This window comes from Ruditapes philippinarum, unplaced genomic scaffold (assembly GCF_026571515.1).
Source record: "Ruditapes philippinarum isolate M1 unplaced genomic scaffold, ASM2657151v2 ctg606_1_1_1_1, whole genome shotgun sequence".
Lineage (NCBI taxonomy): Eukaryota > Metazoa > Mollusca > Bivalvia > Venerida > Veneridae > Ruditapes > Ruditapes philippinarum.
The window spans coordinates 64,372-83,865 of NW_026858164.1; the positions used below are offsets into that span (position 1 = coordinate 64,372).

At 33.7% G+C, this 19,494-nt stretch overlaps 1 protein-coding gene across 1 annotated transcript; it reads right to left on the reverse strand.

Annotated features, from left to right (window-relative positions):
- Nucleotides 1–1,491: 1,491 nt before the first annotated feature.
- Nucleotides 1,492–19,398, reverse strand: LOC132752319 (methylthioribose-1-phosphate isomerase-like). The gene is made up of 5 exons (XM_060742628.1): nt 19,191–19,398; nt 15,187–15,422; nt 6,061–6,230; nt 4,786–5,187; nt 1,492–1,852 (listed from the first exon to the last, which is right to left on the reverse strand). The coding sequence occupies exons 1-5, from the start codon at nt 19,320–19,322 to the stop codon at nt 1,719–1,721; spliced, it is 1,074 nt and encodes a 357-aa protein (XP_060598611.1). The 5' UTR covers nt 19,323–19,398; the 3' UTR covers nt 1,492–1,718.
- Between the last annotated feature and the right edge of the window lie 96 nt (nt 19,399–19,494).

The following is a 19,494-nucleotide window of genomic DNA, read 5'->3' on the forward strand; positions in this document are numbered from 1 at the left end:
TTACTAATTTAAAGATTTCACATTTCTGATTTAATAAAATTTTTTGCATAATACTACCTTCCCATTTTATAATTGTAACAACAGTATCATACCAGCATCATTTCAGTATTAAATCTCACAAGAAAGCTAATTACCTCCCATAACCTGATCAAGCACATTTTAATCTTGCAAAAATATCTCTATTTGACAAATTAAGTTTAAAATAAAATATAATTAAATATTCTTTTTGTAAAACAAATTGAAAAAAAAACAACAACATAATATTAAAAATATTCCATAGTTTCCTGCTATTCACTATAATCTTCTACCCTTGCATAAAAAAAGAGAACAGATCTAGCTTTTTGACAACTTCATGAAGGCTATTTGTCACAGTACAACTTTATTCCCAAATGAAACCTGTAGGGTTTTTTTTCAATAGAAAAAGTCATAAAATCAATATAAAATTGAATATTTCTTTTTTTTTCATTGAAAAAGTCATAAAATAAATATAAGAATTAAATGTTTCATGTAAAATTTTCCCTCATAACGTGATAAGATTACTTCTTATTTTGCTGAAATTTAGTCTTCCAGTTAGTAATTTAACTTATATGTTATGTCAAATTCAAATTGTTTTTGTTTACTACATAAAATGGTAAAATATTTAATTGGACAGATTTAAAGACTTCCCTTTACTGACATACAATGGTATATGATGACTATATGAACAAATCACAGCTTTTACAAAATGTAATAAATTGCATAAAGTTACTCAAATACAATACCTGTACCATTATTTCACATCTCTAAGATCTTTAATCCACAAAACATTGCAGTCAAAATTAAACAACTTGCATACTGGGTAAAACAGTACCATATAAAAATTATCAAAAATAGGAAAAAACCTAGAACTCTGCAAGTCAGATGTGTCGCCTTGTCAACAGTATAGTTGTCAGTTAGGCATTTTCTTCTTAAAAAAAGGTTATTTATAAACACATGTACCTTTAACTTTAGTGGCATCTGAACTAATTGTAACAATGTTACGTCAGGATTAATAAAACTGTTATATTATCTAAAATAAAAAAAAACATGGAAAAGTTTTACGCAGACAGATCAAATGGAGGACACTTCAGGTCAATGAAAAAAGCTTGCATACCAAATTTGAAGTCTATCAAATTTATATTGACCACATGCCTATGAAAATTAACAAAGGGCAATAAATCAAAAATCATGAAATACAGAGTACCGATGAGATCTATCATCCTATGAAGTTTCAGGCCTTAGCTTTTATAGTTTAGGAGAAATGGCTCGGATAAAGGGCAATAACTCAAAAAATAAGAAGTGCAGTGTCACGATTCTTGTGCACTGCACTTCAGGTCATTGAGAGAAGCATGCATACCAAGTTTGGAGTCAATCTGACTTATAGTGACTGAGTTATGCTCCAGACAAGCCTAACACCACAACAAAAGTAACCCCTATATGTCGACTTTTTCAAGGCGATACAAAAAATGAAAATTTTATATATACTGTTTACTAGTATTAGGATTTATTCTATTTCAATTTTTACAGGATAACCCAACACAAATAATTATGATCTGACTAGACACATATAACACTAATTATTATAAAAAATATTGAACACAATCGATGTGAAGACAGTTAATAAAAATATCTGATATAAACAATAAAAGCTGCATGTTTTCAAACATAGATCTAATTCATTTAACACACAGACTGTAAGGTCATCCAAGTATGGATCGTGATTTAAGTTCAACATAGATTTTGTCAGCTGGAAATACCCCATGTTCTGTTATAATTCCTCCAGTAATCAAGTCTGCTGGCGTCACATCAAATGCTGGATTAAAACAATTTATACCTGAAACACAAGGACAAATTCTATATTATAACATAACAATATAAAATAACGAGTTTCAAGTCACAACACTGTTAACCTCTTACAGCAGCTTTATTGGAGGAGGCAAACCCCCTATATTTCTCCTCTGAAAAATAAATACAAGCACAAACCGGCACATGGCTAGACCCACCAACCTGTATAGCTTCCACACAGAAAATTATTCAACATTGCTTATAGTTAAAGTACAAAACATAACTATCAATTTTCCATGCAGTATTAAAAGTTACTTAAAAAGTACTACTTGAAAAACCAGCCGAGATGTTGTTATTTAATAATGTCATATAAAGCTTATGTCTATTTTTTAGCTTTATTGGCCATGTTGATAAGTTGACCAAATGAATTCCAGCTATTTCTGTACAACAAAGTATCATTCCTTGAAAGTTTCATCTTAATCTGTACAGCAATCCAGAAGGAGATTTTCATGTCCTATCAGACCAGTGAAAAAGGAGATGTCATTTCATTTTCCCTTTTGTTTAGCTGTAAAGTCTAATCAGCTTTTTTTGTAAGACCATTGAATGATCATTCCTGTATTGTTTTATCATTGAGGTGTTTATTTTCCACTCAAGAGCAGAATCATCTGATGAGAAATAATAGTATTTCTCCAAACAAGCTTAATTAACATTTAGTCAACTTCAAGTGAAGTGAACATTCAAATATGTTAGTGAGAATGTTTGTTTTCCAATAAAAAATCATTAATGAAAATAAGGAATCAATATATTACAAAACATGAAGAGGCAAGTAAATATTTGAATATCAGCCTGCAATTTCCCATATATAGAACCCTACATCCTATCAAAACCCACACTCTATCAGTGTTTTTTATTTACTATACTATTTAAGAAACATGTACTCTTTAACCTAATTTGTATTGATTTTTATTGTAAACCTTATTTCTTAGAAGTGCTTTCAAAGTAAATAAGATAAAGAATTTCAGCTTTTTATCAGGTATCAATTAACATGCAATTCTAGGTTTTGGGTCATTGGTTCTGAAAACTTAAATAATTTCAATGATAATCAATATGTATGACAATAGTTTGCCATGATCAATACAGATTTAACAATCACAGAGTTTTCCACTCCAGAGGAAAACAAGCTGATTTCCTTTAATTGTAAACATAATTACTGCAACAAAGCTGAAATCATGTTAGAATGACTTACAAAATTTTATTACCTTAAAGTTAAACAAATACATGTACATCTTTATATTTCATAGAGCTACATGTAACAAGCAATTATCATAGTATTGCAAGCAATCCATAAGTCCCCTACCGGTAAAACCCCAGCAACATTCTGATGGGCCATTGGCCATTCAATTTTACCAGTGAATGAATGACATGAATGAACTTTAATCTTTTGAGTTCTAAGTTTGTCTATATCACATAATGTTTTAAGTTTCCCTGCCTAGTAAGGAAATTATGTTTATACAACCTTGTCATATTATTACGATGTGGGATTTTAAAGTAAATCCTATAAGGAATGAAGACGTTGGAGTGAAAAATACCAATTTCTCGAAAAAAATCTAAGTTCAAGGGGGAAATAATTCTGGAAATAGTCTTGCTAGAGTATTTAACCTTCTCAAAAATGTTGAGTGATAATAAGAAACATATATGAAGTTTGAAGTAGATACATTAGGAAATAAAGAAGTAATTTAAAAAAGACATTTTTTTTCATAAAAATTGTAAGTTCAAGGGAGGTAATACTGATAATTTTTGTGCTAGAGTTGTAAACCTTTTCACATATGATGTGGTTGATGAGAAGAAACTTATATTTAAAGTTTGAAGTAAACACCTTAAGAAATAAAAAACTTATAGTGAAAAAGCTGAAAAATTTAAATAAATCAGAAATCTTGAAATTCAAGCTATTTGTTGCCATAGCAACCAGAATTTTCAACATAGGAAGAAAAGAAAAAGATGTGCATAATCTCCAGACTGCCATCTACCCATATTTCAAGTTTCATAAAAATATTTTCAGTACTTTTTAAGTTATCACTGGATCCAGTTTATGTGTTAAATTTGCCATATTTTCAGACTATTTGTTGCCATAGCAACCAGAATTTTCAACATAGGAAGAAAAAAAAAAGACGTGCATAATCTCCATACTGCCATCTATCCATATATCAAGTTTCATAAAAATATTTTTAGTACTTTTTGCGTTATCGCGGGATCCAGTTTTGTGGACGAACGGACGGACTGACAGACAGATTGTCAAACGGACGGAGGGTAAACCTAAAGTCCCCTCCGATTAAACCGGTAGGGGACTAAAAAGATCTACAACTGTATTATAAATCTTGTGTATTTTGGTAAGGTGCTTTTAACTGATAGTAAAAATTATTAGATAATGTCAACATAATTAGGATCCACATTCATTGATTTTAGGAGCTAAAATCTGTATTCTTTTTAACCAGGTTGCCAGAAGCCAAGATCCGGATACTAGACAGGCAAATTCCTAAATTTCCCTAGGGATTTCAACCAAACTTTCAAAGAACACTCGTCATCAAGTGCCCTGGCACAGACTGTCAGCATTTATACTACTGTCATTTATTTGTGTAATTAAGATCCTTTGTTGTTGTTTTAATATACATTGTATTATATACTATACAGAAATTCTTTTCAAAGTGCAACTATTACAATATTGCTCTGGGGCAAACCCTCAAAGAACAGATGTCAACAAGTGCCCTTGGGTATACAATTAGAGTTTTGTGAATCAATTATTATTGTAGAAAACCCGATTTCATGACAATTTCCTGTTAGTAATTGGAACTATAATTGGTAAAATGTACACAGATATTCCACCGAGGATCAACACTACAAGGGTGTTACATGAAGAATATTTTTAATTTTCGAGTCTAACTATAAATGTTATATTAACCTATTTCATTATTATAAAGTGCCTACCTTCAGCAGCTATCTGGACACCTTTCACATGAGTCATCTCGCTATGAGGTCTTTCTTCTATTACTATGTCCTTGCCAGTTGCTAAATTAGAATCAAATGTTGTAGTTGGACAAGCTACATAGAATGGTATATTATGATACTGGGCACAGATTGCTATCTGGTAAGTTCCTATCTTATTAGCTGTGTCTCCATTCCTCACAACCCTATCTGCTCCTACTACAACAGCTGACACATTCTTCTCCTTCATCACCATGGAAACCATGCTATCACAGACTAGAGTAGATGGTATTTTCTCATATACAAGTTCATATGCTGTAAGTCTAGCTCCCTGGTTGTATGGGCGTGTCTCCGTACAAAATGCATGTGAAAGCTTCTCCATCTCATGTAGTTTTCTTATTACACCTGTATTATAACAGAAGATTATACTCCAGGTGTAAAACATTCTCTTAAAGAAAGATGTTGTTTTGTTGTTTTTTGTTGTTGTTTTTTTGTTAGCTTTTACATTGCACCAACACAGTATAGGTCATATAGCAACTTTTCATCTTTATTGGTGAAATGCCCTTCTGTGCAATATTTCAGGCACAAACTGGCACCTGAGTAGAACCACATATGTTCTGTAAGCTAGCTGAGTAGCTTCCTCAAATGAAAGAATCCAAAGTCCCTGATGGGATTCTAACCCACAGTAGTAAGAAGCAAGACTTAGTAGTTTGAAATCACTAACTTTAACCACTCAGCCACGGAAGCCCCTAAAATATTATATAGTACTTGAATGCTGTGTCATTGTTCCTACTTTTCTCCTTTATAATATCCAACTTTCAGTTTTAAAATATGTATCATTCTAAGTCATGTTTAGTCAAATTTCTATGAATAAAATGACAATAAGCAGATTACTGTCTGCTGATACCCTAATCTGACCATCATATATTAATGTAACTAAATCAAAACTCATGTCATACTTATTCAAATTAACAAGAAGGAAATTATCTAGACTAATCCTGGCTCTTAATTTTGTAAATGGGAATAACACAGTAAATATGAAACAGAATATGCATAAATCAAGTCTGGTATTTCCTTGTAGTGTTTCTATGTAATCTAGATTAAGGCAAAATATAACCTAGATACACCCAAACCTTCCTTGATAAAATAATAAATTCATGTACTGAATTCTTTAGACATACATGTACATGTTGCATCTTCAAAAAATGCAACTGTATTATTTCATCTAATGTCGTTTTATAGTTCTATAAACTCTATTTGTAAGAATTATCGTTTTACCTAAAGCAGTACCATATCCAGCTGTAGCTAGTGAACCTGTGTTACAATGAGTGAGGATGCTGACTGGTTTATTCTTATACTTGCTGAGAATATGGTCGGCACCATAACTACCCATAGCTTTATTTGTCGCTACGTCATCTTTAAACATCTGCTCAAATTCCTCAACCATTCTGAAATATTTTTATGTAATGATATTAACATATAATTTGTTCCTGGTGTTCACTCTAAAACTGTTAGTCACATAAACTGTACAATATGTCATAGTAAGTAGGAGTAAACTTGAAATAAACCTGACATAGCAAACCTTCCAAAGAAATAAACCATTCAATGACATGATTTTTTTCAAAATAAAGCAAGAAAACTTAGTGGGCCTGTCACACTTATATAATTGCCAATTTAAGTAAATGTAAAATATATGAAAAGTTTCAAAGAGCAGGGCTATTTTTTGACCCCAAGGCCTTTATTTATTAAATATAAGTAGAAGTTTGCTAACTAATACACGCACATACATATATATATATATATTTGCTCTATATCCTCTAGTTTAAGAGGATGTTGTAAAATCAATTTTCTATATCAGTCTTTGTATTAAAAAAAAACCATTGACAAGATCAATTTTGACCCAAAGGGTGTAATATTATCTATAGCACTTTTGTAGAGAACCACTTACAAACCACATGTACTTTACATCAAGATTACAATGGTATATTGAGTGAACACAATGGTTTACTTCAGAGGTGTTAAAAAAATTTGTTGCTGTGATCTTTTTATCAATTTCAAAATATGACAAATTTTTAATAATATAGTACATGTATATTCTGTATTTAGGTATGATTATATTCAAGTTTCATAATTGAAAATATTAATAACTGCAACACAGCTGTCTCTATGTAAAAAGAAAATAAACATACATTTATTTGAATACACACAAAGTAGATTAAAGTTACCTTAAAAAAAAACTCCAGACACATAGTCGAACATTGTACAAAAACAGTGTCATTTAAAAAATTTCAATTTTTTAAAGAAAGATCAATTTAACATGACCTATAATAGGGATGCAGACTACCATATCTCATAGAACAAGAGATAATAGTTGTATCTAATTTACTTATTCTAGTTAACTAATGAAACTAGAACTGCCACTGTCATTGCGTGAATACCCCCACATACCACTTTGTCAGAATCAACAGTGACCATTGACAGCTTAAAGACAACCTCTCTGCAATATCTGAGGTAGCTAAGCCAGTGCATTGCTAAGTTAAGTTATGTATTCCATGTATGCTTCAAATGTGAAAATGTCAAAATCAATACACTGCAGACAGGCATTCTTAAGCATTTGAGCAGACAAGCTTATTATAGAAAAATTCCTGTGACCTTGACCTTTGACACATTCACCTAAAAATCAATAGGGGTCATCTACAAGTCATTAACCACCTCAATACCAAATATGAAGACTAAAGCCTTCTTAAGCAATTGAGCGGACAAGCTTTTTGAATTCAAGGCCCCTGTGACCATGACCTTTAACCCAGTGACTTCAAAATCAATAGGGGTCACCTAATGGTCATGATAAACCTCCAGGCCAAATAGGAAGACTGTGGGTCAAAGGATTCTTAAGTAATTGGGTGGACAAGCTTTTTGAAGTCAAGGCCCCTGTGACCTTGACCTTCGACCCAGTGACCTCAAAATCAAGAGGGGTCATCTACTTATCGTGACTAACTTCCATGCCAAATATGAAGACTCTGGGTCAAAGGATTCTTAAGTTATTGGGCGGACAATTTTTTTGAAGTCAAGGCCCTGGTGATCTTGACCTTTGACCTGGTGACCTCAAAATCAATAGGGGTCATCTACCAATCGTGACTAACCTCCATGCCAAATATGAAGACTCTGGGCCAAAGGATTCTTAAGTTATTGGGCGGACAAGCTTTTTAAAGTCAGGCCCCTAAGACCTTGACCTTTAACCTGGTGACCTCAAAATCAATATGGGTCATCTACTAATTATGACTAACCTCCATGCCAAATATAAAGACTGTGGGTCATAGGATTCTTAAGTTATTGGGCAGACAAGCTTTTTGAAGTCAAGGCCTCTGTGACCTTGACCTTCAACCTGGTGACCTCAAAATCAATAGGGGTCATCCTCTAATTATGACTAACCTCCATGCCAAATATAAAGACTGTGGGTCAAAGGATTCTTAAGGTATTGGGCAGACAAGCTTTTTGAAGTCAAGGCCTCTGTGACCTTGACCTTTAACCTGGTGACCTCAAAATCAATAGGGGTCATCTACTAATCATGACTTACTTCCATGCCAAATATGAAGACTGTGGGTCAAAGGATTCTTAAGTTATTGGGCGGACAAGCTTTTTGAAGTCAAGGCCCCTGTGACTTTGACCTGGTGACCTCAAAATCAGGAGGGGTCATCTACTAATCGTGACTAACCTCCATGCCAAATATGAAGACTCTGGGTCAAAGGATTCTTAAGTTATTGGGCGGACAAGCTTTTTGAAGTCAAGGCCCCTGTGATCTTGACCTTTGACCTGGTGACCTCAAAATCAATAGGGGTCATCTACCAATCGTGACTAACCTCCATGCCAAATATGAAGACTCTGTGTCAAAGAATTCTTAAGTTATTGGGCGGACAAGCTTTTTAAAGTCAGGCCCCTTAGACCTTGATCTTTAACCTGGTGACCTCAAAATCAATATGGGTCATCTACTAATTATGACTAACCTCCATGCCAAATATAAAGACTGTGGGTCATAGGATTCTTAAGTTATTGGGCAGACAAGCTTTTTGAAGTCAAGGCCTCTGTGACCTTGACCTTTAACCTGGTGACCTCAAAATCAATAGGGGTCATCTACTAATCATGACTTACTTCCATGCCAAATATGAAGACTGTGGGTCAAAGGATTCTTAAGTTATTGGGCGGACAAGCTTTTTGAAGTCAAGGCCTCTGTGACCTTGACCTTTAACCTGGTGACCTCAAAATCAATAGGGGTCATCTACTAATCATGACTTACTTCCATGCCAAATATGAAGACTGTGGGTCAAAGGATTCTTAAGTTATTGGGCGGACAAGCTTTTTGAAGTCAAGGCCCCTGTGACCTTGACCTTTGACCTGGTGACCTCAAAAATCAGGAGGGTCATCTACTAATTGTGACTAACCTCCATGCCAAATATGAAGACTCTGGGTCAAAGGATTCTTAAGTTATTGGGCGGACAAGTTTTTTGAAGTCAAGGCCCCTGTGATCTTGACCTTTGACCTGTGACCTCAAAATCAATAGGGGTCATCTACTAATCGTGACTAACCTCCATGCCAAATATGAAGACTCTGTGTCAAAGAATTCTTAAGTTATTGGGCGGACAAGCTTTTTAAAGTCAGGCCCCTGTAGACCTTGATCTTTAACCTGGTGACCTCAAAATCAATATGGTCATCTACTAATTATGACTAACCTCCATGCCAAATATAAAGACTGTGGGTCATAGGATTCTTAAGTTATTGGGCAGGACAAGCTTTTTGAAGTCAAGGCCTCTGTGACCTTGACCTTTAACCTGGTGACCTCAAAAATCAATAGGGTCATCTACTAATCATGACTTACTTCCATGCCAAATATAAAGACTGTGGGTCAAAGGATTCTTAAGTTATTGGGCGGACAAGCTTTTTGAAGTCAAGGCCTCTGTGACCTTGACCTTTAACCTGGTGACCTCAAAATCAATAGGGGTCATCTACTAATCATGACTTACTTCCATGCCAAATATGAAGACTATGGGTCAAAGGATTCTTAAGTTATTGGGCGGACAAGCTTTTTGAAGTCAAGGCCCCTGTGACCTTGACCTTTGACCTGGTGACCTCAAACTCAATAGGGGTCATCTACTAATCGTGACTAACCTCCATGCCAAATATTAAGACTGTGGGTCAAAGGATTCTTAAGTTATTGGGCGGACAAGAAAAAAACCGACGGACGCCCGACGGCCGGACAAGCTGATTCCAGTATACCCCCCTTACAACTTTGTTGTGCAGGGGTATAACTAGAAGGGTTTCTGTCACAAAAACATATGTCTCCCAAAACTATGGATGTGAAGTTTCATTGAAATCCAACCAGTAGCTTGACCTATGAAAGCCGTACAAGATCTTTCTATTTATAGCTCTGACGGCCATTTTGTGCAGGGTAGCGGAACATGCTGGTATTGGGCACAACTATGGATGATACTGATCACTCCTGTAAAGTTTGGTTGAAATCCCACCAGTTGTTTGACTTGTGAAGGCCAGACAAGATTTTCTATCTTTAGCTCTGGCGGTCATTTTGTGCAGCTAAGCGGAACGTGCCAGTGATGTGCATAACTAGGGATGGTACTGATCACTCCTGTAAAGTTTGGTTGAAATCCCACCAGTAGTTTGACCTGTGAAGGCGGGACAAGATTTTTCTATTTTCAGCTCTAGCGGCCATTTTGTCTATTGTTTGTGACAGGTCTATATTTTTCGGATAGACCTGTTTAAACAAAAGAAAGTCCTTTATGAGGTCTATCTTTTGCACATGCACAGGTCTGTTCTAGTCAGACAGACCTGGTCATGAAATACTCGTGAAAAGATAGACCTACCAATGCGCAGACAAAGAAAACATGAAATACAATAAAAAATGAAAAATTGAAACAAGAAACATGGCAATGCCACGAAACCAGGTTTTCAATTATCTCCATTGTAGATAAATATGTTGTATTTGAAATACAAATACAAGCAATAAACAATGTAACTATGTGCAATGTAAAACATGAATAATGTAGGAGGAATTGCCACAGAAGAAGTGTTCACTTATATATATTCTGTATAAGGAAAAAATATATTCTGTATAAGGAAAAAAAAAAACAAAGGGCCATAATTAGGTCAAAAATTATCCAATCAAAAAACCTTTACAATATGCGCCAGGGCACTTGATTGACATGCTTCTGTGAAAGTTTGAACAAAATCTGTTGAGAAATGTAGGACTAGTTCAGCACAGAAGAATTTGTTCACTATATATTGAGGAAAAAAAAACAAAGGGCATAATTAGGTCAAATATTATCCAATTCACAAAACCCCCGACAATATGCGCCAGGGCACTTGATAACAAAGCTTCTGTGAAAGTTTGGTCAAAATCCAGTCGAGAAATGTAGGAGAAGTTGCGCACGGTAGAAATTGTTCACTATATATTCTGTATAAGGAAAAAAACAAAGGGCCATAATTTACGTTAAATGATTATCCAATCACAAAACCCCGATAATATGTGCCAGGGCACTTGATAACAAAGCTTCTGAGAAAGTTTGGTTAAAATCCGTTGAGAAATGTTAGGAGGAGTTGCGCACAGAAGAAATTGTTCACTATACATTCTACATAAAGAAAAAAAAAACAAAGGGCCATAATTAGGTCAAATATTTATCCAATCACAAAACCTGGACAATATGCCTGCCAGGGCACTTGATGACATTGCTTCTGTGAAAGTTTGGTCAAAATCCTTTGAGAAATGTAGGAGGGAGTTGCGCACAGAAGAAATTGTTCACTATATATTCTATATAAGGAAAATAAAACAAAGGGCCATAATTAGGTCAAATATTATCCAATCGCAAAAACCCGACATTATGTGCCAGAGCACTTGATGACAAAGCTTCTGTGAAAGTTTGGTCAAAATCTGTTGAGAAATGATGGGAGGAGTTTGCGCACAGAAGAAATAGTTCACTATATATTCTATATAAGAAAAAACAACAAAGGGCCATAATTAGGTCAAATATTATCCAATGGCAAAACCCCGACAATATGCGCCAGGGCACTTGATGACAAAGCTTCTGTGAAAGTTTGGTCAAAATCCGTTGAGAAATGTAGGAGGAGTTGCGCACAGAAGAAATTGTTTACGCCCGCCCGCCCGTCCGCCCATCAGCCCGCCGACATGCCTCAATCTAATAACCAGTTTTTTCCTTCGGAAAACCTGGTTAATAAAATGTAAATGAGTGTCATAATGTTCCTGTCTTACAAAATCGAGATTGATTTTTTAAACAAGATAATGTTTATTGAATACACTAAGCAATTATTCCAGCATCCTAATACTGTAAAACACTTATTTTTCGTGAGAACCTTATTTCGCGAATTTGAGACAAAATGTCCAAAATATTTATTTCGCATCAACATGAATTCGCGTCTTCCCGAAAAATGTGAAACCGGAAACCCAATGTCATTCGGAGATTTTCTGTCCTGTTCGTTCACTAACTTTGCGTAGTTTATTGTGCGACGAATGCATTTTATAATCTGTATCGATTTTTCTGATAGCTTGCTAATCTTCTTGTTTAGTGGAAACCGTCTGCCTAAAAATATGTCAAATAAAGTTTGGATTAACTATTTTGATATGTGTTCACTGTGTTTGTCATGTATTGTCCTAATTTCCCCAGCATGCAAAGTGTTAAAGTTTCCCTGATTAGCCATTAAAAAAAAAGGCAAGCAGACGAAAATCAATTAAACGGTACTGTAATTTGCCTAACCTGTATAAACGATTATATTTACCCTCCGGCTTAAACCTGTAGTACAATACAATAGGATACAATAAATAGAAATGTTAACAAACAACTTGCAGGTGGCTAAAGCTATTTGTACCAAATACCAAAACAGTTATTCCGGTCATTTATAGGCCGGTATTGTTCAATAAACATTGACCTTGATTAATTGTGTGTTGGAATTTCAATTAATCCATTAAGTTGAACAGATTTTCACAATTAATTTTAGAAACAATCTGTAGAAATACCATTAAAATTTGTTCGACGCATTATTTGTTTTTTTAATATGCAAGTACAGTTACATTCCTTGACACAGTTTATATGCAGTGAGAATTTTTTCCCATTCCTCAATAAACCAAATTGTTACAGGTAATACTACTTTGTAAGCTGTACGATATTGTTATGCTGCGAAACTTTGAAAAGCTACATGGATGAACTAGTAGAACTGGTTTCGATCTTTCCCGCAGATATATATCCCTTGTATCCCATTTTTCGGATACGCTAATTATGTTCATTTTCGGACAAGTGTATAGACAAAGTGAAATATTCGCGAGAAATATGAATTCGCGTCTTAGAAAACTCGCGAATATTAGCGAAAATAAATTTCTCGCGAATAATAAGTGTTTTACAGTATTAAATCTAAATCCAAATAATGGATAGCATGTCAAAGTTAGGACACATTTAACATTTATTTAATCACGTCATTTTTCAAAATAATAGTAATCCAAGTGGTTTTTATGTCATTAAATTCACAATATAACAAAATGGACGCTTCAAGTTCATATCTATGAAACTATATAGCAGTAATCACAGCATACTTATTACGATTTTAAATGTTTTATTCTATTTTATTATCTGCTATATAAAATATAGTTTCGGTTCATGTATCTCACACTTGTCAAAAATATACATATGTAAGTCTTTCGTGGTCTGCTGGGTATCCGGACATTGCTTTTCGGACAATTGCCCCCTCGAAAGTTTGCCCCCTTTTCTGCAGTGGTGGTCATTTGCCCCCTCATATCTTTGGAAGGGGCGAACATTTGCCCCCTCCCTGTTTTAAAAATGTTAAAATTTTTACTGTTTGTTGAATTGTTTGGCTACCCCAATTATTTCATTGTTGAAATTTCATTGTTTCTCAAATACACAAAATGTCTCTCATGCAAATTTGGTGAAAGTCAAAATAGCATCCATAAATAAATGAACTATAATGTTCCCATTGGCATTACAAAAATCTTATACACGAGATAACAAGTGACAACAGCCAAAAAAAAATTTGGGGCAAAACGGTCCCCGGGGCAAAATGTCCTAGAATCTGCATTGTCTGATATGAAATACTCAAATCAACATAATTATTTCATTCTTTAACATACTTTTCCATAACAGACCTATTCACTTTATTATTGACAAATTGCACATTTCGCTTTTTTTATTATTATTTAAAGGGAAAAGCTAAGTTAAATGCAAAATATATAGTAAACAGAAAGACCTCGTACTCCGGTCGATTATCCTATACTTACCTATAACTTGCCATTACTAAATTGTCACCGTACTCAGATATTCCTATGTTTGAGTAAATCTTGTGCGAATTTTACATTTTACATAGACATAATAGTTTCTTTTTTACTGTTTGTTACTATTTCAAAATAAAATCTTGGATTTCAGGAAGTTATATTTTATGATTTAGGGTTATAGAATGTTTAAATGTAAAATTAAATAAGTGTAAAATAAAAAGAGGTTAATTGGATATTTACCTTGTTTACCACCTTAGGCTTAGGATATGTAAATGTAACCTTGATAAGCTGATACAAACATATGTTATATAGTAATTTATATAATATTCTATGATTGCAGATAGGCAATATATATTATTATTTATGTTTATATTGTTTGTTTACAATTCATAAATAAATATATTGGATATTTAAAGGCACATTATGCGTCAGAAATGCTATCATTTTTATTTCTCAAAATTTTAAATATTTGGTGTCTGAGTGTTACAAGTTCCACAAAAAATACTTAATTTGCCATATAAAAGAACTATCTTTGCATCTTTTGCTTTGCTGGCAATTGGTATAATTATAATGAATTAGTATTTTGTATGGAAGTCAAAATACTATTTGTTTACATTTTGCTACCTTTACTACACATTACTGCACTGTGATTCAGCACTACTTTCTTCAGCTGTTAAATATCTTACATGTTCTAAATTCATTATTAAAACATTATTTGACATGTGTTTTTTTAAAGAATTTAATAAAAAAGGATTTCTGAGGCATAATGTGCCTTTAAAGGAGTTGCACCTTTGGTATCATTTTGGTAAATACAAACCAGTACAAATAAATCCTGACTCAGTAAGGCTAGTCAAATTAGACATATTCATTTTGGAATTTTCAACATTTAAATTAATTTCTGCAATAAAAGTTTTTTTTATTTATAACTGCAAAAAAAAAATGTTAACCTTTAAGATTAATGGTTGCTGTTTAAGATAATAAATAAAATGGCATGGAATTTGAATTAACTTGAGATTAAATAAAAAAAAAAATTTAAAATCTTGATTTATCTTTACAGCAAGACTAAACTGTATATATCTTATACCATCTGCTATTTTTGAGCTTACCTTTTCTTTACACTCTCGACTGATGCTGAATTTTCAAGTGTGATTTTTTTCACTAGACTTGTGTATCTGTCAGCAGCTTCTTTCATGTTGACAGCTGTAGGTCTGGCTGATACAAGGTACTGTAGTTTTGATGCCACATATGAAGCAACATCGTCAGTGTTAGTGAAGTCTGTGTCAATCAACTCTACTGCTAAACTTAGACAACCAACAATGGCAATAGCTGGAGCACCACGCACCTATAATGTGATTCATAGTAACTTTACCCTGGTGTTCCTCATTGAAACTTGCGTAAACTTTTTTTTTATTTTTGGCCTCATTAACATGAAGTAATAATTGAATTATTGAAGCCTAATTTAATCATTCTATTACTACCCTTGGCAGTAAAAGATGAATGGACAAATACTCTAGTGGCTGTGCTATTATTCAGTGAAATTTTTAACAAATATATGCAACATATAAATTAATACATAGAAATATCTGACAAATTTGCAGAAATATATAACTGTATGTCAAATTTAATCTATCATCCTATGAAGTTTCATGTCCGTAGCTTTTATACTTTAGGAGAAATAGCCTGGACAAAATTAAAGTATGAAAATTAACAAAGGGCAATAACTCAAAAATTAAGAAGTGCATAGTACCGGTCCTTGTGCACTGCACTTCGGGTTATTGAAAGAAGCATGCATACCAAGTTTGAAGTCAATCCGACTTATAGTGACTGAGTTATGCTCCGGACAAGCTTTAGGGGACGCCGACACTGACAACAACAAAAGTAACCCCTATATGTCGCCTTTTCAAGGCGACAAAAAATGGCAGTGTGGCCAATTGTTTAACACTCTGGACAAGCAATGCTTTGGACAAGTAATCTAAGTATTGCTGGCCGTGCAAAGTCATTAACTCCTTCAGGAACAAGCTGTTGTTTCTGTGAGCAAGAAACTTTACACTCATTGCTAATTACTGTCTGGTTGGTTACAGGAACTGATTCAATAAGCTTATAGATTTCAACACAATCAAACTTAAATAAATTTGTATAAACTAATAATGACATTAGTAAACTCATCATCTTGTATGTTACAAAGTTTGCAGGTGTTGGTCAACTGTTTTCCTAGTCAAGTTTTTAATATGTTTACTGCTTCAACAGTTCAAATATATTGATGTTAGATACTAAGATTTATTGCATTATCAATTACAGTAAACTTGTACATGTAGAACACTAGTCCTTCATTGAAAGGCATCGCATTTTCTTTTTCTACAGTTTGACGTTTATCAGAAAATGCCAAGCAGATTTGACCAATGTAAACAAGAGCTGTCAGAGGACAGCAATGCTCGACTATTTGATAGAGTTGTCACAAGGATGTTTCCTTGAGTATAAAAAGGGGCATAAATATGTAAATAAGTAAATTGAAGTTATGGGACCTGTGCCAAACATGTTAAAAAATCACAGTGAAAATGTATGTTAAGTTTCATTCCATTCCCTTCAGTAGTTAGGGAGATACCAGCTTACAAGCAAAAAGTTAACCATGAGTTTCATTAAGTATAAAAAGGGGCATAAATTTAGAAATAAGCAAATCAGAGCTGTCTAATGACAGCATATGCTCAACAATTAGAACAGTTATCAAAATAATGGCATTGGACTAATGGAAAGGACAGGGATTGAATACAGGTCTACCTTTTGACAGACCAGCACTCTACCTGTGCGCTAGCAAGGCTGGTTTAGTGGAAATGCATTTTATATTTATCAGAATATTATTATGTACATGACTTTTGAAAAGAAGTTTGAAGTACTGCAAGTGAAAATTGAAATATTTAATCAAAATGATGCAGTTATATATGACTTTTTATTAGTATTTATGAATATATAAAATGGAAGATGCCGTCATAAGCTTAAGTTACCAATAAGAATCTGAATATCATAAAAGCAAATAAACATTTGAACAAAGCAAAAACACTTTTGAACAAAGTACACTTTCGGTCAAATTGCAATGTGTAAAGGTGTCTTAATAAAGATGTGAATAATTATGATAGCAAAAGTACTTCTGTACACAAGAGTACACATTAATTATAAAAAGGCCTCTACCTGTGAACAAAAATGTGTAAAAAGATTAAATTATCAGGAACCCTTATTTTTGTTTATAAAAATATATGCAACAAATTCCATTTAAAATCAAGGAACAAGTTTGAAGTTTTGTAATGGACGTGTTGGAGTTTGAATGGACAGTAATGTGACATACAATTATGACCCTTCATGCATAAGTGAAGTTTCAAATCAAAATCTCTGATAGTTATTGAGATATGTAAAACTTACATGTAAACATTAACCAAGAGACTAAGTAAAAAAGGGGGAGATAAATCAGCCTAAATACATGACACAGATATGAGTGCTGTTCAGTGATGATTATTTATGACCACAAATATACATATGAAGTTTCAAGTTTGTATCTTTAATAGTTTCAGAGATATGCAAAACTTGCATGTAAAATTTAACCAAGACAAGAGCGATCAGTGATCACATGTGTCGCCTCATGATGGCCAATTTCATGTTGGGACAAGTTTTGTGACAGACGGACAGACAGACGAACAGTGCACAACTAGACTTGGTACTGATCATTCCTGTAAAGTTTGGATAAAATTTCACCAGTAGTTTATAAGGAGTAGTCCGGTCAAGCTTTTGTGTATCTGGCAACACACAGAAAAAAAAACACCTATTTATCAAAGGGCCATAACTCAGCCAAAATCATTCAACCGGAAAACCCGTGCAATATGCGTAAGGACTTGAGATACACATCAATCCTGTAAAGTTTCATTGAAATTGCATAAGTGGTATAAGAGAAGTAGTTCGGACAAACTTTAAAAATAAAATTATTAAAGGGCCATAACTCTGACAAAAATCATTGAACCGGAAAATGTTATGAGGAGTAGTCCGGACAAGTTTTGTGACGGACGGACAGACAGACGGACGATGGAGAAGTGATCCCTATATGTCGCCACTACTCTGTAGAGGCGACACAAAAAGGAGATTTTTTTAGTACAAAAGGGAGCATAATTCAGTCAAAATACATGGCAGAGTAATGGATCTTGAGATGTGACCTTCAATTATGACCCTAAGTACATGTGTAAAATTTCAAGTAAATAAAAATTATCTTTAATAGTTCTTCAGACCTTTAACCAAAATTTCTAAGTTTCAGCGAAGCAAATAAATCTGTAAATATTGCAGGCAGAGTTATGCAACTTTGCAAACTGATGTACATTGTTACTATAAAAAAGTATTGTAAATTTCAATTGAATATCACAAACAATAATTGAGATATTTGACTTTACAAAAAATTTACCCCGGTAACCAAAATTTCTAAGTTAAAAAGGGGCATAATTCTGTAAATATTGTATGAGAGTTATATCCAACTTGTCAATCTGATGTACATTGTTACTGTAAGTATTGTAAGTTTCAATTGAATATCTCAAGCAATAATTGAGATATTTGACTTAACAAAAAACTTTAACCAACGCAGACGCCGGGGCGACTGCAATAGCTCTCCATATTCTTCGCATAGTCGAACTAAAAACAGCTTCAAATCCGCGGCTTATGTCTAAATATTTGGACTAGTAGAACACATCATTGCACCAGGCAGATAAACACAAATAACAAAAAAATCACTGTACCCCGTCTTGCAAATCTTTATTGCAAACATTTCATGTAGCCCTATAAATATAATATGATGTTGCTTTGAGATATTTTTACTTCTTGGCAAGGTCCATAATCAGGTCCATTATAAACTACATGTACATACATGTATGTATGTCTAACAAATTAAACAATTGGGCTAATATTTCATTGTGTAACATGCCTTTGAGTTTATACACTGTGATACAGCTACCAGACGGCCTCACAAAGGCTGAAAAGAGATTATTAGTAGTCACACTTGTGGCTTATTTGTTCTATTGTACTTTCCAATCACATACTTCAGTGCATAAACTAAAAAGGTTAAAAATTGGAACGAATATTTTACCTGCATTTTTTTGATTGCATCCCATGCATCTTTAGTGTCACTCACTGATATATATACAGACTGAGAGGGTAAAAGTAACTGGTCAAGGATATCAAGTTGTCCTCTACGATACCTTATTGCTTCGAGCGTCATCACTGTTTATTTAATTTTACACTGATCCACGTTGTTTTTGTACGGGGGCAGTTGTTAATGGACATGTATAAAATTATAAAATGCAGATACTGAATGTTTATATTTTTGTTTTAAATAACAATATGATTCTTTATTCCTGTTTTTGTTATTGCTTTGAAAGAATGTTAATGTC